The sequence below is a fragment of the Carassius auratus genome, chromosome 22 (genome assembly GCF_003368295.1).
Source record: "Carassius auratus strain Wakin chromosome 22, ASM336829v1, whole genome shotgun sequence".
NCBI lineage: Eukaryota > Metazoa > Chordata > Actinopteri > Cypriniformes > Cyprinidae > Carassius > Carassius auratus.
The window spans coordinates 7400984-7425126 of NC_039264.1; the positions used below are offsets into that span (position 1 = coordinate 7400984).

At 36.4% G+C, this 24143-nt stretch overlaps 1 protein-coding gene across 2 annotated transcripts; it reads left to right on the plus strand.

Annotated features, from left to right (window-relative positions):
- The first annotated feature begins 6462 nt into the window (after nucleotides 1-6462).
- Nucleotides 6463-23090, plus strand: LOC113039556 (uncharacterized). Of its 2 annotated transcripts, XM_026197463.1 has the most exons (6): nucleotides 13478-13808; nucleotides 14389-14706; nucleotides 19439-19747; nucleotides 20165-20272; nucleotides 20511-20586; nucleotides 22922-23090. In XM_026197463.1, the coding sequence occupies exons 1-5, from the start codon at nucleotides 13760-13762 to the stop codon at nucleotides 20561-20563; spliced, it is 837 nt and encodes a 278-aa protein (XP_026053248.1). In that variant the 5' UTR covers nucleotides 13478-13759; the 3' UTR covers nucleotides 20564-20586; nucleotides 22922-23090. The 2 variants fall into 2 exon arrangements, with proteins under 2 accessions (XP_026053249.1, XP_026053248.1); XM_026197464.1 differs by lacking the exons at nucleotides 13478-13808; nucleotides 22922-23090 and adding an exon at nucleotides 6463-6556 and having other exon boundaries at nucleotides 20511-20725.
- The last annotated feature ends 1053 nt before the right edge of the window (nucleotides 23091-24143 follow it).

Here is a 24143-nt window from a genome sequence, read left to right on the forward strand (position 1 = left end):
AAGTTTACCTTATACTCTTTGGAGAAGATTTCACATTATGATTTTATTTTAGTAATAAGTACTGTAGTAAATATTTTGTGGAGAAATTTAATTATCTTGGTTATTAGATTTAGAAATGCATCTGTTGTGTGGTTGTTGTTGTTTTCAACTAGTGAACATTATTAATCACCCTATTTTGAGCAATAGTCTGGATACTTGGCAGCTCTACTCTATGAAGATTTGGGACTATCCATATAAGCATTTGATTGAAACACACATAAATTAAATGTGGAATATCATCCTTGATAGCACACTTTACTCATGGAGACATCTACTTGAAGTCAGCATTTACACCTGCAGACATCTTTTTTAGATTGTTTGCAGACGTTTCATATCAGATGTCAAATAGACATCTAGAACACGTACAGTATTTAAGATGGTCATGAGTTAAAATGTAAGTACTTGAATGTCTGTACACAGCAGATGCTTTCCAGATGAAGTGCTCTGTAACAGAAATCTTGGCAAGATGTCTGTTAGATGTAAATACAGACATCAGTCTGATAGAGGACACCGCTGCATGCTATTGTGCCACGGCACGTTTACATTTGTTATAATAAGAATGTTGACTCTTTATAACATTATTTAATTGAAAGTGAAACTTGCTGTATTTTTCTCTTAGTACATCTCCTTTCGTGTCACCATGTTAAGATGACTGTGCCAAGTATCTCTGGAATGTGGAACTTGTGCAATGAGTTCCGCAAATTGTAGGCTGAGAACTGAATGCAGAAGAACACGTAAATAGAACTGTTTAGTCCTGTTTTTTTTTTTTTTTTTACTTGAATGATTCTTCAAATCATGTCATACTTTTGACTAGTAGGCCTAAGGTGTAATAAAAACACACACACAAAAAATAAAATAATCTTTTTTTTTTTTTTTCTCAAATAAAGTAATTTTTACATTTCAAAATAATGATATAAGATTTGCATAATATTACCTCTATCTAAAATGTATCTTTCTCGGGTGGCATTTTAAATAGTAGGGGCAGCTCTTCTAAATTTAGCTATATTTAAACAGTTTTTGATCCACACAGCTCTAAAATGTAATTGATTAACATGCTTATTATTTAGCTGAAGTGATGCAGAGTCCAATTAATTTCCGCAAACTGGTTCTTTCAGACAGTTCATTTCAAAAAACGATTTATTGGTTCTAATATTGTCATGCAATGATGTCACTACATATAACACAATGTGATATTATGTTAAGGGAGCATTCAAATAAAGCAATTTGTGTAAACATATACTGACTTTTATTCAATAAAGAGCCAGTAAGATGAAAATTCTAAGCCAAGGTTAAAAAAGGTTAAAAAACATTGTCATTTTGTCAAAATATCATTTTAAAATTACCTCAATTCTCAGAGATCCCCAAACGGTTCGCGCGAAGCTGTTCAAAAGATTCAGTTTCCTTAAACCCCACCTTTCGGTAGCATACTGTGTTCTGATTGGTCAACTGACATAGTCAGTTTTGATTGGATGTTCCGCACACACCTTCACGGTAAACAATGCGTTAGCATCTTTTTGGGGTGAATTATGTCTTATTCCTCTCATCGCAAGCAAACAGTAAAATAAAAAAACTTGAACAGTCTCGCTGCTTTTTCTTCTGTGTGCGTATTCAAGCCGCGCGCTTCAGTTTGAATCAGAATAGCGCGTTCAGCGCGGGGGCGTGGTCACATTAGATATATTGAAGGGAGACGTGAAAAACGGACATCACATTGTTTTCATATGGATTACTTTATCACAGAATATCTGTTAGCAGCACTTGTTACACTTCATTTTAATGACGTGTTTGTAAATGAAGATCAGCGCAGACAAAGGCTGCAGACAGCACACATACTGATAAGACACTCGGGAGAAAACAAACACATAACTTCATAATCATACTTCGCGTTGTGATTCGGAGATGCTCGTTGGTCTAAATAAAGTTGGTAATGAACCCTCTTTTATGGCCAAACGCTTTGAAAATCCCGCTGCACTCACCGAGATTAGAAAAGCAGTCATCAGTGAAATGTTGTGAACACAACAAAAGGGATTTGTTGTATTGCTCTGGTATTGTGGTAAAAATGAATTTTAGCCATTGGTTCTTCTGATCTTCATTCTTTGGCAGTGAAAATAAAACAAACTTGCCTTTACAATTAAAAACACACCGTCTCCTCGACATGATGCTCTCACACCAACCAGAGCGTCTGTGTGGGGGGTGGGGCAGGTCAGAGTTCTGTTTCTCCCAACACGGTAGGCGGAGATTATTATGCAAAGTGTTCCTAGTGACGTACATAGAGATGGGCAAAATATTTGAAATCTATAACGACTTGTTTCAGTGATTCAGAATCGACTCCTTATTTTAGAAGCCAATAACTTTATAAATCGTGTACTTTTTGGTTTAATTACTTTGCACATTGTTTACACAGATGGACAGCTACATCATACATTGTAATACAGGTCATTTTTGATTTCCCATCTGTGTGGCTCTTTAGGTTAACGGTGTTTGAGGGTCAGTTTCAATCACTCATGCTTTATGGAACATATGACTGATCAATATTAAATAACATTTCATTGATGCACAAACACAGAGATTTTTTTTTTATTTTTATAGTAAGTTTCATAGTAAGTGTAGGCCTATTTCATGCCTCAGACTTGCATTGTATTGTCAACTCTTTCATCAGACTCTTTAGAGGACTTGTTGAACCGGCTCAGTCAGCTGTTTGTCTTGTCATTAACATGGAACTAAACTTCAGTTCCTTTAAATCTTTTTGAATAAGCTCGACTGGTGAGAAAAGACTCAAAAATGCATGTTCACATGATTCGGCATTACTATTTGGCTGATCTACTGTGAGATATGTTCATAACTCAGCCTATTGTCAGCTATGTTCCAGAGAAGAAGTCTCTATGTAGCGGTAGGAAGTAAAAATTGGGGTTACAAACTGTCTAATTACACTGTTTTGTCTTTGGCTTGAATTAATTATTTAAAAAAAAAAATAAACTTTTGCATTTAGAAGAATCCAGATTATGACAGGAATGGAAAACATGACCCTCAATCACACGTCTTTCACACCTCAAGCATACACATACACATACACATGACCTGACACAAACCACAAACTTCCAGTAACATTGCACGCTTGTGAAGAAGTAATGCGGAACAGGCCAAACCAAAGTAAGATCATATAAACATTTATTAGATAAACACATAGCATATGAATTAGTTTTGAGGGTTTAATAGTCAAATGTCAATGCTAAATTGGTTGTACAGCATGGATCGTTGATAAAAGACTTTGCACCACAATGCGGCCTATTTTTTAAAGAGACCATTTGTTTCTGTATATCACATTTGAAGCCCCTCAGAATGACGCCGCTGTTTATTGGGAATTTTGTGCGTGTGTGTGTGGTGTGTGGTGATTCTTCTCTCAAGCCTCAAAATTCAAGATAAGCTAACTGTCTCTGGTAGCAAAGACAATCCTACTGCTGGATCTCATTATTAGAAAAGGTTAAAGATGATCTTCTAATGCTGATAGGTGCGTATGCCACGTGATCCTCCTCCACATGCTCCTCATCGTTATGTTTCTACAAAAAAAACAACAACATCACACAAGATGGAATATTCACAAAAATGAATTTAGATTCAAATATGTGGCCAATAGGACACCAGGGTCACACCCCTACTCTTAACAACAGGTGCGATTAGTCAGAACCTTGGTTTAAGATCTCATCCGAAGGACAGTGACCCACAAAAAAACACAGAATGAGTGTCTCCTCTTTGAGTGGCCTCTCTATCACTTCTTCCCGCCGTAACTTTTTTTTTTTTTCAGGAGGTCTCCCATCCAGATACTGACCAGATTTAACCCTGCTTAGCTTCAGTGAATAACCGGTCTTAGTCTACAGAGTGATACGGCTCCTGAAATGTGAAGAATATTACACTAGTATTAGCTAAGTTTGGCATGATTAAGTGGGTCCATAACCCTCTTAGAACAGATCCGTGACCTATTTTAGTGTCATGTGACTTCCTGACTGATTCACAAGAAGAAGTCATGGCCTAGTGGTTAGAGATTTTGGCTCCTAACCCTAGGGTTGTGGGTTTGAGTCTCAGGCTGGCAATACAACAACTTAGGTGCCCTTGCACCAAACCCCCAACCAGTGGCGGATACAGAACGTCATTAATAGGTGGGCCTGGTGAATATACATAGGGGCCTCGGGTTTTTTAATCTTATACACCTGATTCCCGGGCTCCGTATTATAGAGCTTTCACACTGTGCGCGGATGCAGTCCGGCGATCTGTTCCATGTGCGGTGCAGTGCAGAGATCGTTTCCACACCTAGTCTATTTCTTATGTGCTGCACGCGCTAAATTAAAGTGACAGGCTGACAGTGCATGGTTCGTGGTCAAAATGAACACAGATTGACATGAAAATATAATAATCTCACCATAAATGTGTTTAATTAAATAAAATGTAGTAATCTCAACATAAATGCATTTAATTTAATTATACTCTTTTACACAGTCATCTTTTTTTTACTTTAGGAACGGGGGAAAGCAAGGAAAAATAAAATTTATTTCAACAAGGCGACATAATGAACAACTCTCGTCTCATTCATGGTGGAGGTGAAAAAACAACTTCTTTGTGACATGCAATATTTATTGTATTAAAACTTAAATGCAAAAGAAAAGGCATGATAGTCGGCTGTTTTTGTCAATTGTAAGTTTTAATTTGAAATGTTTGCGATTTTAATATAAGTATACTACATGGTTAAATATTTTACCACTTGTTGAGCAACTTAAATTGTGTTAAAACGTCTATTAAAGAGTGTACATGTACAAAGAGAATCGCAATGCTGACAAACCTTTTTTCTTTTTTTACTTTTTTTAATAAAAGTTTCTGATAACTTCTGGATTTGAAATACAAATAGTGAATATGTATTTGTGGTAGCCTGCAGTTGTGGATCAGTCATGCACTGCACACACGGAGTATGGTTGTTTCGCAGTGTAACAGTGGCGTTATGAGAGAGCGTGTGGCCGGCCCGTGCAGAAAAAAATTCACAAGAGAATCATGACAGAAGAAAACAGGTGTGCTATGTGTTATATATTCACAATGCAGTTTTTACTGGTGTTCAGGTCACACACAGATTACATACACAGATAATCTGATTGGGTGGGCCACCCATAAATCCGCGCCTGCCCCCAACTGCTCCCTGGGCGCCGAAGCATAAATGGCTGCCCACTGCTTTGGGTGTGTGTTCACGGTGTGTGTGCACTTTGAGTATTAATTCTTAGTATGGGTCACCATACTTGGGTGTACAGTGCAGACCAAAAGTTTGGACACACCTTCTCATTCAAAGAGTTTTCTTTATTTTCATGACTATGAAAATTGTAGATTCACACTGAAGGCATCAAAACTATGAATTAACACATGTAAAATTATATATGGAATTATATACATAACAAAAAAGTGTGAAACAACTGAAAATATGTAATATTGTAGGTTCTTCAAAGTAGCCACCTTTTGCTTTGATTACTGCTTTGCACACTCTTGGCATTCTCTTGACGAGCTTCAAGAGGTAGTCACCTGAAATGGTCTTCCAACAGTCTTGAAGGAGTTCCCCGAGAGATGCTTAGTACTTGTTGGCCCTTTTGCCTTCTGTCTGCGGTCCAGCTCACCCCTAAACCATCTCGATTGGGTTCAGGTCCGGTGACTGTGGAGGCCAGGTCATGTGGCGCAGCACCCCATGACTCTCCTTCTTGGTCAAATAGCCCTCGATGCCTTCAGTGTGACTCTACAATTTTCATAGTCATGAAATTAAAGAAAACTCTTTCAATGAGAAGGTGTGTCCAAACTTTTGGTCTGTACTGTATGTCATGTCTCTTTGTCAGAATTTAACTACAGAGAAACACAGGAATAAATAAATAATCTTACCAATTTTGGTGCATCTTGTTTGTGGAAAGTAGGTTCAGCATAAATGATCTCTTCATCACCAGTCTCATCTGTTTCAACAAAATTACCATACGTATTAAACTACAAAAAAATAAAAACCTCAGTCTTTATCTTTGCATTACTAGTGCAGTCAGCTAAAGTATAATTGCAGTTTTCTGGTACAAGTGTAATCTACATAAATTGCATAAACCTCCTCCAGGAGGGCTACAGTGCAACCCCCAATTAAATACAACTCAACCGCAGGTAATCAAGGTCTTATTAGAAATAATAGAAACTTCCAGGCAATTTTGTTTAGGCAAGTTGGAGCTAAAGTCTGAAGGACACCATCCCTCCAGGCCTAGATCTGAAGACCCCAAACTAAGCCAATTATTACATTTTAGTTCTTTCCCATATTAAAAGGCATCCATTCCAAAAAATATGAGCGTTATTAATAAGCTAACACTTGCCTTGTTCATCTGTTTTTCTTTGTTTCCTGCAGATCCAGAAGATCCTAACTGCTACAAACAACAGAGATCCAGAAGCAGCAGAAATCAACATTATCGGAGATATTGAGGCTGGAGGAAATGCTGGAGAGTAAAAGAGAGACCGTCATGAATGTACAGTAAGCGATTGCAACAGAAGACAGAGATCAGATCAGTCACTAAAACATATATCAGCGCTTCTGTACCTGAACATGGTTGACAGAGTTTGCTGATGTCCAGATGTGTGGTCTGGTTCCTGATGGGATTGTTGATCACACAGCTGTAGCTGTTTTTCTCCTGATATTCCACCTCCAGAGGTAGAGAGAGACTGATGCTGAGATCAGACACACTGATGCTGGACAATAAACTGTTTCCTTTGTACCAGGAGAGAGTCACATGACCCACATTCACCACTGAACACACCAGTGAACAATTCTGCTCTGATGAAGATGAAGATGATGATGAAGAACATTGTGAAGAGTTACTGCTGATGATAGGAACAGGAAGACGAGCTGAACACATGAGAGAATAAAGAGACATATGGTTAAATACAAGAAACAAACACATTTTTTGACTTGAGTGGGTGTTAGTCTTATAATAATCCAGAAGTGGTTTCTGTGATCTGAAAATATATACAACTATTAAACACTTTAATATGTAAATAATTGATATATAAAGGATGATCTCTACCCACAATAGACAGAAACATTGAATATTTTTGATGAATGTTCCGCTGCAATTATCTCTAGATGATATTCTCCAGCGTGTTGAGTTGTGATGTTTGTGATGGTCAGAGATCCAGTCTGTCTGTCCAGCTTCAGTCTGTCTCTGAATCTCCCGTCAGGACCATCAAATGTGTTGAAGATTCCCGCATCTCTACTGATTTCAGCTATAAGAGTAGTTTCAGCTCCAAATTTCCACAGAATGTCGTCATCATGTATTTCAGTAACATTTGTGTGTAGAATAATTGAATCTCCCTCCATCACTGACACTGACTCACCGAAAACACCTGAAGAACATGAACATTAGATAAAACATGCTCACTGAACCCACTTAATAAACATGGGGGGGTTGAACTCAGAAGGTTGAACTCGGACATGTTTGAGCACTCTAAAAACGGCTGGGTTATTTTTTAACCCAAAATGCTGGGTTGAGTCTGTTGGGTCATTTTGTTGGGTTATTTAATTTCTTTTTAAACACTTTTGGGTAGTTTCAATTTACCAGGTGTTGGGTTAAACCTGCTGGGTTGCGTCGCTGGGTTGTTTCAGGCCAGCGCTGGGTTATTTAACGCGCCTTGAAGATGTTCAAATCGCTCCCCAACTGTCACTTTGGAAGAACAACGGGGCAAAGCCACGGCTTTCAACTGTTTTAAGGTAAGTTTATTTAATGTTTTCAATAATAATTATTTTAAATTGGCAGAATTATAACTTTTTTTTTGCAGCAACAATACTGTTAAACGTCTACAGGCCAACATTATTTACGTTAAATGATGAACTGTTTACCTCAAACGGCCAACCTACGTTACGCGACTCGCATAATCGTGTTAAGGTATCTGAGACGACAGATTAATAAAGTTTTATTAAGTTTCAGACAGTGACTGATGGCTGAAATATGCGAATACCTGTGAAAATAGAGGAAAAAGTAGTTTCTGACACTGAAAAGCTAATTTGATATTTAAGTGAGTCAAATGAGTTCAAAAAGTGAATACGACTTTCTGCTCTAATGTAAACGCCTGCAGTTGTCCATATCGACATTTAAATCATACAAATTACGTACAATATAGTCGGACCGCAGGTCTAAAAGAACCGACGACCCAATTCAAGTAAACCGGTTCAGTGATTCTCGAACAAAGTGATTCCCGGAAAAGAATCGACGTCTCAGGGCATTTCAAAGTGCGCGCACGCACAGCGAGTGACGCTGGCCGCGTTAGTGAAGTGATTTGATGCTTTTGTGGTTTATAAAGTCTTTTTACATACAAATTATAATTCAAAATGTGTTTTTTTTCCTGTCAGAAAAGCGCATGGATACATTTGTGAGAGAAAAACTCGTCGAGTGCAGTCTTATTGAGGCGTCTAACGGTAAGTTCGTGTTTATTATACATTTTACATAATTGTTTGTCTGTGATAATCAACTAACGTTAACCCTCACGTAACTTAAACGCACATATATTTTTATTTCGTGCTATAGTTAAAGCTGCACCAGAATGTACCTAATTTATGAGCGTAAACATCATATATTAATTTTCCAGATCGTGTTTTTGACTTGTCCTCATCACTTTGGTACATCTATAAGTTTTTATATATGGACTGTTTTACCTACGTGACTTGTCATAGAAATGTCTGTGTGCGCATGCAGTGTGATCTCCCTTATCTGTGCCAGTGACTGTGTGTGTTTGATATAGCCAGCATATTAACATAAAACTGTGATTTAAAATGACTGGAACATCCCATTGATTAGACTGTTTGAAAGCACACCTTTCAGCCAATCACTAGAGCAAATTCTGCTTCTGTAGACCAACTCATAGGTGAATTTAACTCATAATCATGATGGGTCAATTTCATGGTTAACTTCACACAGTTAATTGAACTGAATCACTGTTATTAAAACAATTTGTATTTTTTCTTTTTTTTCAACTTTATTTTAAAGGTTGGAACAAACATGGAATTCCTTAACTGAGCAGAGTCCACAAAACCCCATCCAATTGTCATGGCGATTTAAAAATGTCAGCAGATCTCTCAGGCATTGATCATAATCAATGGACAGGTAAGGATATGCTGCACTATTTTCAAAAGGAATTGCAAATTGTATATTTAATTGTATTTTTCCACATGTGGACATATACATTGTGAAATAGTCCAAACTCAATTGAAAAGCATTTGTATTTCAGATGCCTTACACAGAAAGCTGTCAATTTGTGTCAAGGGTGGGACTATACTATGGGGCGTGTTTGTATTGGGAGATATTTTGTAGTTTTTACCCCAAATCTCTCACTGTTTGCACTCTGATGCACGTCAGCAAACAACATTGCAGTTCTACTCTTATTTACCTAGCTGCATCTTACCCTATATTTTATACCTCAGGTGAAAAGCATTTGGTTAATGGTGAATATTGACCAATAGTACCATGTGGCTCTAACGGTTAGCAGGGGATAGTAGCTGCATTTGGGGTAAAAATGACAGAATTATTTATTGTGTGAGGTGCCAAGAATATAGGAAGATCCGGGTTTCACTGTCTGTTTTTTATCACACATCTCTCGGAGCGGCAGCTGCCTTTAGTAGTGCCTTAACCTCCATTGTTCAAAGCATTTTGCACAGTTGTCTTTGAGTGACGTCACCTCCCAATACAAACACTCTCCATAGTATGGTCCCACCTCTGACAAAAATTGACAGTTTTCAATGTGAGGCATTGGAAATTCAGATGCTAAAGATTCCATTTGAGTTTTGGCAGGTAACATGTGCGACACAGTGAAAAAACAGACATGGTGATTCATAAAACCTCATGTACTTGTTCTTATGTTGCATCTATGCTAACATTAGTCTGTTTCTCTCTTATTCCAAGGTCACCGTAGCCACCCGTATCCAGTACGTATCCAGACCAGATGGAGATCATCATCTAGAAAGGACCTCTACATCCCTGAAAGACAGCGGAGACCAGGACAACTAGAGCCCAGATACAGATCCCCTGTAAAGACCTTGTCTCAGAGGAGCACCAGGACAAGACCACAGGAAACAGATGATTCTTCTGCATAATCTGACTTTGCTGCAGCCTGGAATTGAACTACTGGTTTCGTCTGGTCAGAGGAGAACTGACCCCCAACTGAGCCTGGTTTCTCCCAAGGTTTTTTCTCCATTCTGTCACCGATGGAGTTTTGGTTCCTTGTTTTTCTTTAGTTGGGGACAATTAATATCAAGCGATATCATTCACTTGATTGCACAGAGGGACGATACATCACTGAATCAATGACGAATTGACTTTAACTGAAAACTGAGTGTTTACTTTTGTCCCTTTGCATTATTACACACTATTTTCCTATTTAATACTGTAAAGCTGCTATGATGCAGTATTTGATCAATATGACAGGCTTATTACTCATAATACATGGAAAATACAGCTACAAACTGACTTTGTTTTTCCATTTGAAATTTGGCAGTCACTGTGCATTCATGAAAACTGAAACCGTAATTTTTGTTCAGTGTTTTTGAAACAGTGTTTTTGTTCAAGATTTGCAATTGTGTTTGGATTGTCACAATTTGTCACATGTGGAAAACGCAATTGAAAATATGATTAGCAATTCCTTTTGAAAATTGTCCTTCCATAGACAGGCTCTATAACGGAGTACACTGCTCTCAGGTGTAGATCTTTGCTTCAGAGCTTAAGTGTTTGACAATAGTTCACCCAAAAATGAAAATTGTCACTAATTATTCACCCTGGTCTGAAAGCTCTCGAATATCAACGAAAATATCTTAACTTGTGTTCTGAAGATGAACGAAGGGCTTACGGGTTTGTAACGACATAACATAACATGACAGAATTTTCATTTTTGAGTGAACTATATGTTGAACTACCCTAAGTAGTGCACATCTACCTACGTAGTAGTCTTTATATACTTGATATAAATTTAAGGACATCTTTAAATGATTTTACATTTAAATTTAAAGAATGTTAATTGTCAATGTCATTTCACTGTGTATTTAAATAGCTAAAAATCTCAAAATGTAATAGTTAAACAGCTAGACACAGGTCATTCAGAAATAATTTTCTTATTTATTGCAACTGTATTTCTGTGATTTTTATTTATTTTGCATTTGCTGGAAACAAAAAAAGGGAAAATTCCATGTTGTTTGTCATTGGTACAAATTTTTGAATGTCAGATGGCATTAAAAATATTTTTTAACAGTCTAAATAACCTGTATTCTTCATTATTTATTAATCCATGATTGCTTTGTTAAGCAAAAGTGAAATTATGAGAATAACCCAGCAAGAATAACCCAGAATCATAAAAATGCAAACCCACAAATGGTAAAAATGACTCTATCTTGGGTTTTCTCAATAACCCAGCATGCTGGGTTAAAATGTGTAAACCAGCATGCTGGGTTACTTTAACCCAGCATGTGTTCTGTCCAATATTTACCCAGTGCTGGGTTGCCAATTGGGTTATTTTTAACCCAGCCATTTTTAGAGTGAGGTTGTTTGGATGTGCACACCTTTTTGCACCCTTTTCACTGAATCTTAAATCACGTAATGTATATTTTTAGCAATATATTTCCATAGTTTTTGTTGTTCATAAAAAAGAGAAAACACGCACTGATTATTCACTGCTGGGGGCGATTTGAAAGCACCTCAATGGAAAACTTTATAGCCTCCATTTACATTCTCATTATTTTCCACTAAATTTCCCCCCAACACGTATTACTTTTCAAACTGTGGAAATCACAGTTTAAAAAAAAAAAAAAAAAAAAAAAATTTATATATATATATATATATATATATATATATATATATATATATATATATATATATATATATATATAAATCTATATTAATCCAATAACTTCAAGTTTTCCACGACTATGGAGACCCTGTGAATACAAATAGAAATCACAGACCTGAATTATATCTGTATTAAGCAATACAAATGCCTCTTAAACTTACCAATCTGACACCACCAACACAAACAAAACAAAACATAGTTGTGTAACATCCTCTAATAGCTCAGTAAAGAGTCTGATCTATTAGACTATCCCCCAACTCAAACTGTTAACCTGGTGTGTGATCCTCCCCCAACACAGAATGAAGACCCTCCTCTGATGCTTTTGTCTTATATAACATACACTAGATTTAAACTGTTTTCAAAACTGGAAAACATTCGTCATTTAAAAATTAGACCACCAGGCATCTCAGGTTTCAGCAGTTCAAACTGAGTCAAACTGAAACGTGTGGTTGGTTTGCTTTAACAAGTAGTTTGACCTGTTGAGTGCATAGCTTGTATATGTTGGGAACTGGGCACATGTCTGTGGTAGAGGTGAAAGGCTTCTTCCTGTTCTACTATACATACACACATCTAGTCTGAATGATTTATGTGAAAAGTGGACCCTTTACCTTAAAAGTTTCCAGCATTTGGCAACTAAAAATAACCATGTGGAGGCTGTAATGCATGTCTTGAAAGACAAAACACAACAGAAAAAGACAAGACAAAAGCATTAAGCCTCCTTCAATTACTTTCATCGCCTGACCAAAGATGAGGCGTGTGTGACAAATATTCATTTTAACACCATGTTCAGTGTTCCATACGATGAAGGCATTCATTTTACAGATGAAGGCATGTTGTTTTCTTTTGTTTGGTTGTAAGTTAATCACATAATGCTAAACTGTGAGTTATGCAAACCACTGGAAGACCACAAAATGTTGACATGTTCTGCACAAATATAGGGATATACATTTTTTTAATATAAATTATTTAATATAAAGGCTTTTAATATAAACAAATTTTTGTATTATTATTATTATTTTAATAGTATTTTCATTACTATTAAATGTGATATAACTCTATAATTTTCCCATCATTTCATGATGTCTATGCTCTTTAGTCTTAATTAAATATTAAATAACATTACTAATACTAATCAATGCTGGATGCACAAGATGTCTAGAGGCGATTTCTTTTTAAATCACGTGGTTTATGTATAACTACAGATTTCTGAGAAAAGCCCCAGTCACACATTCTTTCACTTTCGATATCATACATGATGTTACACAATAAAATATATAAATAATAGAAATAAAACAATACTTATCTTTAAAAAAAAAAAAAAAAAAAAAAAAAAAAAAACACGAAAGCTTTCCTATGACTGACCCAGGAGACGATGAAGCCCCGAGATTGGTGAAAACATTGCCATCTGGGGGTTAGTTAACATTGATAATAATAATAATAATAATAATAATAATAATAATAATAATAGTAATAATAATAATAATAATAATAATAATGCTAAAAGCTCCGTCAGATGAATCAGCCACACACTCCCTAAATAAACGGATTTATCTATTAAAGTGTGTCTCTAAATGATAGCATGAAATAATATAATTTAATATGATGTAATGGATAATGGATAAACAATGTAGCCTACGGAAATGTGTCTACATGGCAAGCTACTTCCCTGAAATAGTTGGGTTTCTCCCAAGCCTGAGTATACTTCACACGCTTATCGCACAAGTGAGTTTTGATTTGTTGGCGATCACGTGACTATTGGGATTTTTACTATGCCCAGTCGGATATGGAGCATCACTAACGAGTTTGCTGCGTGATCGAGGTTTCATTTATCTCATGAAAAAAGGTGGCACAAATGAAGTTTCTCTTTATTTTACTGACAACGTGTGGTTTACTATACTACGGTAAGGCTACAACATTTCATTTTCACTTTACTAGTCGGTTAATACTCGAGGCAAAAATGTTTATTGTATCTGCTATTATGTTGATAAGGCATTGAAGTTTTCATTGTTTTAAACGAAGACACGTTGTTACACGCTAATACGTTACAGAGACAGAAACCGAAATAAATGGCAAACATGTTTTGAAATGATAAGGTCAGGTGATGTTGTAAAAAAATAAAAAAAACTTTTCTAAATTAACATTTGAGATGATGCTGTTGTGTCATACATTGCACACAATATGTAATTACCTTCCATACAATGTGAGTTTGTTTTTGTAGAGCAATTAATTTACTGTTTGTTCACGTCATATTGTGTTTTGAATATGTATGAATAAATATATATGATATATATGATTTACAGGCAAATGAGTATTTAAAACACTTTATTTAATGTATTTAATTTATAATGTGTGTGTGTGTGTGTGTGTGTGTGTGTGTGTGTATTGAAACAGTTGTTACTATATGTGGAAATATCGTTGAATACTGAAACAGCACCAATATCCTAGAAATAATCCATAATTAACAGTTTGTTTCTTCTTCAGGTGTGTTTGGTGTTGAAGAAATTACAATGTCTGTGAGAGAAGAAGATATTGTCACTCTACACACTGGTGTTAAGACAAATCATCGAGACCGAATTAGATGGTATTATAAAGACATTCGCATCGCTCAGATCACTGGAGATCTCATTAAGACCTGTAAAGACGTTCAGTGTAAAGAGAGATTCAGAGACAGACTGGAGCTGGACAATCAGACTGGATCTCTGACCATCACAAGTATGATAACCTCTGATGCTGGACTTTATAAACTGAAGATTTTAGGCAACCCCAGCAGTGAAAAGATCTTCAATGTTACTGTTCATGGTGAGTCATTTAACAAATGTTTAAAAGCAGACCATATTTGTTTAAATCACAACTTTAATGTGTTGATTGTAATTATGGCAGATGCTATAGAATGCAGTAGATTATTATCCCGTCCGGTAAGAAAAAAAGTTGCCAAACAATTAGTACTAACCCTTCTTTCCTAAACACACACCAGATACTATAAAAATAATACAACACCTTGAAATTTAAAGGGTTAGTTCACCCAAAAATGAACATTCTGACATTAATTACTCTCCCTCATGTCGTTCCAAACCCGTGAGACCTCCCATTGACAGAAATGTAATTATCACGATCAAGATCCAGAAACATAGCAAGGACATCAGAGGCTCGGTAATTCTCGAAGCTTCCTGAAATTAAGGTTGAACCCCTGATTTCATCTGGATTACTTTACTTTATGCCCTTACTATATTTCTGGACCTTGATCATGGTAGTACCTTTGCTGTCTATGGGAGGGTCAGAGAGCTCTTAGAATTCATCAAAAAATCTAATCTGAAGGGTACATTTTTATTGAGCTAGACTTTCGTATAATATAACCTATTACTTTAAATAAAAATTGTATTCTAATATTAACAGAGCAAATATGAATCCACAGATATCAACTCCTCTTGCCAAATGTTTTTGAGAGATTAATTCCAATGTCATCCTCCAATGCTAATTTTAGGTGATCTGACGATGACAATTCTTATGCCAATACAAGTGAAAGTAGTCAAAAGCAGTGGATTTACGATCTACATATAAACCCTTCACTGTGGTCAGTCCTTTGTGTCTCTACAATGAAAATACCTTAGCAGACTTACCTGGCAGAAAATTATGATTGTCACAAATAGGCAAGTATACTGGATAACAGGTAATATTCATAGGAGTTTGTATTTGATTAAAAATGATCCCGATTTTCTGGGATCGAGTTGAGTTGAACACAACAAAGTTACATTTTGACTTCTTTACAGAAACTAGCTGTTAGGTGTAAAAGAATAATGAGGCAAATATGTGGGTATGTTCTGAAACGGGGCTTTGTCTGGTTTAGGAAGTTATCACAGTGAAATAGCTTAGTAATTAGATCTGAAATGAATATGGGGGACATTCTCTCTTCTCGAGATTGTGCCTCTAAGTTGTTCACTTTAGAGAGATGTATTCACCACACATCTTTTTAACCCCTCTGAGGTGTGAATCCACTCTATTCAAAGTAATGTCTACATTGGTTGCCGCGTTTTTGCCAAGTAAGACATGTTCCTGGATCAACATTATTGTCCAAAAATATAGACTTAACCCAATCCCTACCTCTAAACTTAAACCTACCCATAATTTATTCCTAAAATCAGTGGGAAATGATAGCTGATTAACAAGGGTGTAGAAGCACCTAAACCTGATTGTAAGCCTAAAACAGTTATTTCCTGAAAGGTATCCCTCAATTCTGATTGGCTGATAGGAATTTATTCCAGGAACATGCTGTACATGTAAAATCACGTTCACCATCTACTTCGACCATTTTTCATTTGATGCCGATCTCTTTTAACTGCATTTAGCCAATACAAATTCCAATGCATATATATATTTTCCTCTGTGAGCTTTTTCAAACCAGTCGCAAGTATAATGTTGTTCCAATTTAACAGTGGAACTGGATAACATAAAGGTGTATCCTCCTTTATAGCTAAGTATCTCTTGAAGACTTTTTCAGTGTCATATTGTGGGCTTAGTAAAATTAGGTTAATAGCCTTGTATCTACATAAAGGAGGAAAGGAAGGCCAGGCCCCTGAGGAGGAAGTAAGCCTGGGGACCAAGGTGGAGCAAGCAATGTGGAACACCATAGTGTAGCCAACAGAGCTGGGGGCCAGAGTCGAGCCTGTAACCAGGATAAAACTGGTAGTTCAGGGAACTTGGGTGAAGCCAGTAGGGCAGGGGCAATGGCAGAGTAGATGTATCAGAAGACCACAAAGGTAAGGCAATACTGGAGACCCCCAGAGCAGATATCCTACAGATGTATATGTAAACCAACAAGTTGGAGCAGAAGGCAACCAATATGAAGCTAATGGTGCAGGATACCACCAAGGTGGAGCAGAAGGAGCAGGGGATCACCAAGGCAGAGCAGGTGAATACATAGACCACTAAGACGGAGCAGAAAAGGTGGAGGTGATGGTGCTGCAGACCATGGTGGGACTGGCAGGGCTGAAGACTACAATGGTGCTAACAGAGCCAAAGATCTCAGCAGAGCTGGACACAGAAACCTGTAGAAGAAGAAGGTTACAGAATTATTAAATAATAAAATAAAAAAATGCAAAACTGAGGAAGTCTATGTTAGGTATTGTAGTTACATTTTCAAAGTTATGCTAACAATATTCATAAGACAGCAATGGTTAGTAAAAACTATAACAGTAATAATCAATGTTGAATTAATATAAACAACTGATAAAATGATAAACCTCTAACCTATAATGGTGCAGTGTGATATCATTTAACAACGGTCATTCCTCCAAAACTGAGAAAGTATGTTTCACAGTCGTCTACATTTCTGTCTCTTTTAAAGTGTTTAGTGTAATTGTATGTGTATGTTATTATAGCACAATTCTTAACCCAGCCCCAGGCCTCTCTAATTTTCAAACCCTGGGTACGGCCATGGAGCCAGCTAACCAATCTGAGCCCCCTGCAGATTTCTGAGGAAGGATCCAGGAAGTCAACAAACCATTTTTATGAGAAGAGAAAAGGTGTGTAGAATAAAGGTAAACAGACACTGCCACAACCGGAAGAACTGTGGACAGTAGAATGACCTCTGGCACCAGATTCAGGTGCATATCAATAAATTAGAATGTTGTGGAAAAGTTCATTTATTTCAGTAATTCAACTAAAATTGTGAAACTCATGTATTAAATAAATTCAATGCACACAGAATGAAGTAGTTTAAGTCTTTGGTTCTTTTAATTGTGATGATTTTGTCTGACATTTAACAAAAACCCACCAACTCACTCTTAACTAATTAGAATATGGTGACATGCTAATCAGCTAATAAACTCAAAACACCTGCAAAGGTTTCATGAGCCTTCAAAATAGTCTCTCAGTTTGGTTCACTAAGCTAAACAATAATGGGGAAGACTGCTGATCTGACAGTTGTCCACAAGACAATCATTGACACCTTTGACATGGAGGGTAAGCCACAAACATTCATTGCCAAAGAAGCTGGCTGTTCACAGAGTGCTGTATCCAAGCATGTTAACAGAAAGTTGAGTGGAAGGGAAAAGAGTGGAAGAAACGACATGTCAAATCTTGCACAACCAACCAAGAGAACCGCAGCCTTATGAGGACTGTCAAGTAAAATTGATTCAAGGATTTGAGTGAACTTCACAAGGAATGGACTGAGGCTGGGGTCAAGGCATCAAGAGCCACCACACACAGACGTGTCAAGGAATTTGCTGAACCACAGACAACGTCAGAGGCTAATGCTAAGGAGAAGAAGAACTGGACTGTTGCCCAGTGGTCCAAAGTCCTCTTTTCAGATGAGAGCAAGTTTTGTATCTCATTTGGAAAGGTCCTAGAGTCTGGAGGAAGGGTGGAGAAGCTCATAGCCCAAGTTGCTTGAAGTCCAGTGTTAAGTTTCCACAGTCTGTGATGATTGGGTGCAATGTCATCTGCTGGTGTTGGTCCACTGTTTTTTTTTTTTTTTTTTTTTTGAAAACCAAAGTCATTGCACCCATTTACCAAGACATTTTGGAGCACTTCATGCTTCCTTCTGCTGACCAGCTTTTTGAAGATGCTGATTTCATTTTCCAGCAGGATTTGGCACCTGCCAAAAGCACCAAAAATTGGTTAAATGACCGTGTTGGTGTGCTTGACTTGCCAGCAAACTCACCAGACCTGAAGCCCAGAGAAAATCTATGAGCTACTGTATTGTCAAGAGGAAAAAGAGAAACAAGAGACCAAACAATGCAGATGAGCTGAAGGCCACTGTCAAAGAAACCTGGGCTTCCATACCACCTCAGCAGTGCCACAAACTGATCACCTCCATGCCACGATGGATTGAGGCAGTAATTAAAGCAAAAGGAGCCCCTACCAAGTATTGAATACATGTACAGTAAATGAACATACTTTCCAGAAGGCCAACAATTCAATTTATGTTTTTTTATTATTATTATTGGTCTTATGAAGTATTCTAATTTGTTGAGATTTGTTGTGAATTGGTGGGTTTTTGTTTAAATGTGAGCCAAAATCATCACAATTAAAAGAACCAATTTGAGTTTAATTATTGAAATAAATTAACTTTTCCACTACATTCTAATTTATTGAGATGCACCTGTCTTGGGACCACCAGACGTAGAAGCACTAGATCCGCAGTGTGTAATCTGGGATGAGGCTGTGTAATCTGTAATCTGTGGCCATGAGGAGATCCTCCTAAACAAGGATAACAAAATAGTCTAGAAGTCCAGAACAAGGCTGAACTACAATATTTGCAACAGTGAAATCCTGTAGCGTAACACAAGGAACAAGGAATATGCTTTAACATGTCCTTAAACACAAAACAGCCGAAACGGCACAGAAGTTGTGACAGAGAGGAGCTCAGAAAAAAGCAGCTGCCATCATTTATTTTGCAGTTACTTTTGTTTCTGCGGAATTTCTCAAGATCCAGGAAATTAATACATGCATTTGTCAGCAGTTTGTTGTTGTTGAGCTTCAAAAGGATCCTTATGTCTGCTGTCCATTTGTATTTCTGGTGTTTTTGCTACAGATCAAATAAAGACAGTGCCAGTGATGGAGAGGGAAACAGTGACTTTATGTACTGGTGTAGAAAATCAAGATGATGTGAAGATATGTCGTTTTAATGATACTTTCATCGCTGGAATCAATGGATATCCAAATAAGACCTGTACAGATGTACAGGGTAGTGATGAGGGATTCAGAGCCAGACTGAAACTGGACAATCAGACTGGATCACTGATCATCACAAACACCAGATGCACAGATTCTGGACTTTATAAACTACAGATCAACAGCAGCAGCTGCAGTATTATCAGGAGCTTCAATGTTATTGTCAATGGTGAGTATGATTTAGTCATTGAATGGCTCAGAAGTTATTTCTACTGCTCTTTTCAGACCAGTGTCTCAGATTTCTAATGATATTTTCACTGGATATCATTTCAAGCTATATATTTTTATGTTGGATGATGCTTACAATTTGACCCCATGGTATCATGAAATGTACATGTAAAACTCACTCTCACAGTTTTTGCCAAACCTCATGTAGGTAATGTTAACCCTGCTCAGATTTAAATCCATTTTCAACTAAAAGAAATTAGTTATTCAGTTGTGATTGTAATTTCTTTTTAAGTCATCATGTATGAAGTATAATGTTCTATTTTATCGTCGTTCACATTTACTCTGTATTAGATTTGCTGATGATTTATACTGTTTCTTATTGATCAGATTAATGACAGACTCCTTCCATTCACTACAGATTCACATTTAGAAACTCCAGCAATGGATCTAATTGTACGTAGGATAACAATTTTTGGTGCAGTCATACTGGTGCTGACCGTGGCTGTTGCGTTTGGAGTGAAACACTGTGAGTTCTCTTTGTTTCTGTGATTACAAACCGGCAAAGCAAATTCAGCTTAAAAACATAAGATTAGGACGGACATAGTATTACTTAAATAAGTGATTTTCTGTGAAATAACTTTTGTTTGTTACTATGTTTTGTTTTGTTTTCATTCCTTTAACCGATTCAGAACCATGCTGTTATGCAACATTTATTTATGGGCAATTGGTCACAGCCAAAGATCCTTTTCTTGTGTGTATTTCAGGTTCCACTGTCAGAAGAAGTAATTTAAAGAAGATAAACATGAATTTGCTGTGAGGAACATTATTTTAACCTCTAAGGTGAATCTAATCTAGTCATTCATGACCACAAATGTAGCTCGCACAGAATATTTCAAATAGTATTTGCTATAAATCACAGAGGTTTTTATTTTTTTAAGACCATTACTGATCTTACTTTTGATTAAAAAAAAAAAAAAAATTGTGTGACTTTACTAGACCATGTCATTTAAGTGTTTAACAGTAATGACAGATTGGGTCAACAACTTTCAGCCCAAAAATTCACCTAAACTGTCCCAAAAATCTGTATTGTATTATATTGTATGCAATAAAGATTTATACGAACCATTTTATCTCTTTAAAATACAACAATGATGACAAAAATGTTTTTTTTTTTTAAACATTCCTTTTCTGGATTTATTTTCTTATGTTCATTGTAAACATAAATTTAAGGGTTAATTCGCCCAAAAATGAAAATTATGTCATTAATAACTCACCCTTATGCTGTTCCAAACATGTAAGACCTCCATTTATCTTCAGAACACAGTTTAAGATATTTTTAGCTTTAGTCAGAGCTCTCAGTCCCTCCATTGAAGCTGTGTGTACGATCTACTGTCCATGTCCAGAAAGGTAAGAAAAACATCATCAAAGTAGTCCATGTGACATCAGAGGGTCAGTTAGAATTTTTTGAAGCATCGAAAATACATTTTGGTCCAAAAATAGCAAAAAACGACAACTTTATTCAGCATTGTCTTCTCTTCCGTGTCTGTGTGAGAGAGAGTTCAAAACAAAGCAGCTGGATTTCCGGTTCGCGAACGAATCATTCAGTTCACCAAATCGAACTGAATCGTTTTAAACGGTTCGCATCTCTAATACACATTAATCCACAAATGACTTAAGATGTTAACTTTTTTTTAATGTGGCTGACACTCCCTCTGAGTTCAAACAAACCAATATCCCGGAGTAATTCATGCACTCAAACAGTACACTGACTGAACTGCTGTGATGAACACCGAGCCGAGCCAGATAACGAACAATAGACTGACTCGTTCACGAGTCAAGAACCGGTTGCAAATGTTCCGGGTAATTTCAGTGGAAACGTGGCAAAAGTTAGTGTAGTTCCTATAGTTGCAGCTTGTGGCAAATCATCTCTGATGTATACTTCACCTTATATTGCCATAGAGTTAAATACAAATATTCTTCTAGCTCCTATTAAGACTTCAACCGTTTTAATAGTGGAAATATTCTTTTTATCATTAAAAATGTATATCTAGTTGTCTGACGTTATGTATGTAAAAAAATGTATTTTTAAATATTGCAGCAATTTGCATACCTCTAGCAATTCTTTTTTATTTTACATCCCTTCAACCACAACACCAAACAATGACTTTTTGTTAACAGAGTTCCTTAATCAAGTGTCTTGTATAAGCAAAAGATGAAGTAAGAAAATCCTTTAAATTATTTTTGAGCTGTTTTAATTATACAGAATCACATCTTATGCCAGAAGGTGAAGCTAATCTTGGAGAGGTAAATTGTTAGTACACTAGATGGCGCCCTATTATAGCATGCATACTAACTGCAGTATAGACACTTTATATTGATGAAGTAAGATTAATTTTCCTCCTAAACATAACAATAGAACAAGATTAATAAATGAATTTTCATTTCAAAATGATATTGCAGACTGTTTGTTGGGGCAGACTGACTTCATGTTTCTGTTTCTTAATAAGGTGCACAGTAATTTAGCTGTTTGTATAATAAAATAAAATGAAATAATAAAACTGAAACTGAAAAGCACATGAAACAGAGCAACACATTACACACTGATCATAAACAAGACCAGACAAACAACTAACGAAACGAAGTTCTTAAATGCACAGAAGGATAATTAATTGAATCAGAACAGATGAGAGCTAATCAATTAACTCATGAAAAAACAAGAAAAGCAACTAGAGGAGGGAATCTGGAAACAAAGTCATATGCACGCACATACACACAGTGGAGATTAAAATTAGAGAAGGACCTATAATTTCCTACACTTCAAGGTCACTGCTTAATCCTATTTTAAGTGGTCCTAAAAGGATTATAATGGCAGTTTTAAATTATATTTCATATATTAAATGCATTTTGAAGCACAGCATAAAAACTTAAATGAGATATTTGAAAAAAAGCTCTGATCAAAATGAGAGAATACTTATGCTGAGTTCACACTGAACAACTATCTGGGGCAGCATTCAGTTGCTAATTTCTCAATTATATGACAAACCCTATTTAACTGGCTTCATTCCTCCCATTTTTACTGAGATTGCAATATGACAGACTGCTTTAAGGTGACTGAAACTATGCAACAGGAGGTTGTCCAGGTCATTTAAAATCTGTGATTTCTCAAATTTTGCAGGTTTACAATGACACTACTTCATTCATATCCGCCAAAAAGGTTGTTCACATAAGACAAATGTGCGAGAAGACAGGATAATGCAGAGAGTCTCAATGGGGAATCGGTTCAGCACTGCAGCTGGAATTGCTTGCAGGTTCAGCACTGAACAGGGTAAAGATCTGTCTCAGCATGTTTAAGAGAAGTCGGACAGAAAACACTCTGCAGTGACCAAGCCATTCATCAGCAGAAATATTAAAAGGCTAAGCTCACCTTTTCTGAGGAGCATGTTGTATGAAGAGAGGAGAACTGGTTCAATTTTCACTTTGGTGATCATTTAATTAATGTGGGTCATATGGGAAACATTTAGTTTCAAGTTAATCAAGTTTAATATGTTTAATTGTGGACTTTTTGTCTTTGGGTGTTGTGAAACAGAAAGAATGATTTTGCACAAATACTTTGCGGTAACTTCAGTAAGAATGAATTGATAAAAAAAAAAAAAAAACTGTGAGTATCCTGGGCAGGAATGAAAAAAAAATCCACCTACAACACGCTATTCATAGAGAGACTACAGACACCTCATAAACAAACATCAACCACAAACATACAGCAGTTGACACATTCTCATGCACAAACTCCACTCAACAGATACTGATATGTCTTTACAGAATTAAATTAGTATTTTTGACGAATATTTTGCATCTATGGTTTTGCACTTGGAGACTTATGATTAGAAATCCTTTCTGTCAAAAACTCATCACACAGGATACCATAATAATAACAAAATTAGAAATGTGGCAATGTGTAAAAGACCTGTGAAGCATGTCTTTGGTTGCACAGTAGAATGTGGCTTTCTGACTTCAATGGTTCACATGAAGAATTTCAAACAAGTATTTCTAGCCCTTGAGTTTATATGGTCTGCTATGAGGCATCTTGAGCAAAGTGTTCTTGACATCTGACGTCAGTTCTTAACATACTATTGACATAAATTGTGAGGCATTACTTTGCTATCAAATAGTTTTACAGCATGTTTCAGCTAAAATGAAAATGTTCACTTAATTTACATTTTAGGAAAATGTGCTTCTACCTACATATACATATATGAGAGTTACTCACATTGAATTTCAATCTTATGGGTTTGACACATATGAACTGATGCAGTGACTAAATACAGATTAAATTATCTTACAATGGCTCAGGATAAGTGATCATTTCTTCACAAGTCTGAACTGTTCAAACAATAATA

Excerpts from the sequence above, each read along its gene's own strand:
- LOC113039556 (XM_026197463.1), top strand. The coding sequence starts at position 13,760 with ATGAAGTTTCTCTTTATTTTACTGACAACGTGTGGTTTACTATACTAC. Across the intron at positions 13,809-14,388 it reads GTGTGGTTTACTATACTACG|GTGTGTTTGGTGTTGAAGAA; the intron begins GTAAGGCTACAA and ends TTTCTTCTTCAG. Across the intron at positions 20,273-20,510 it reads TGCGTTTGGAGTGAAACACT|GTTCCACTGTCAGAAGAAGT; the intron begins GTGAGTTCTCTT and ends TGTGTATTTCAG.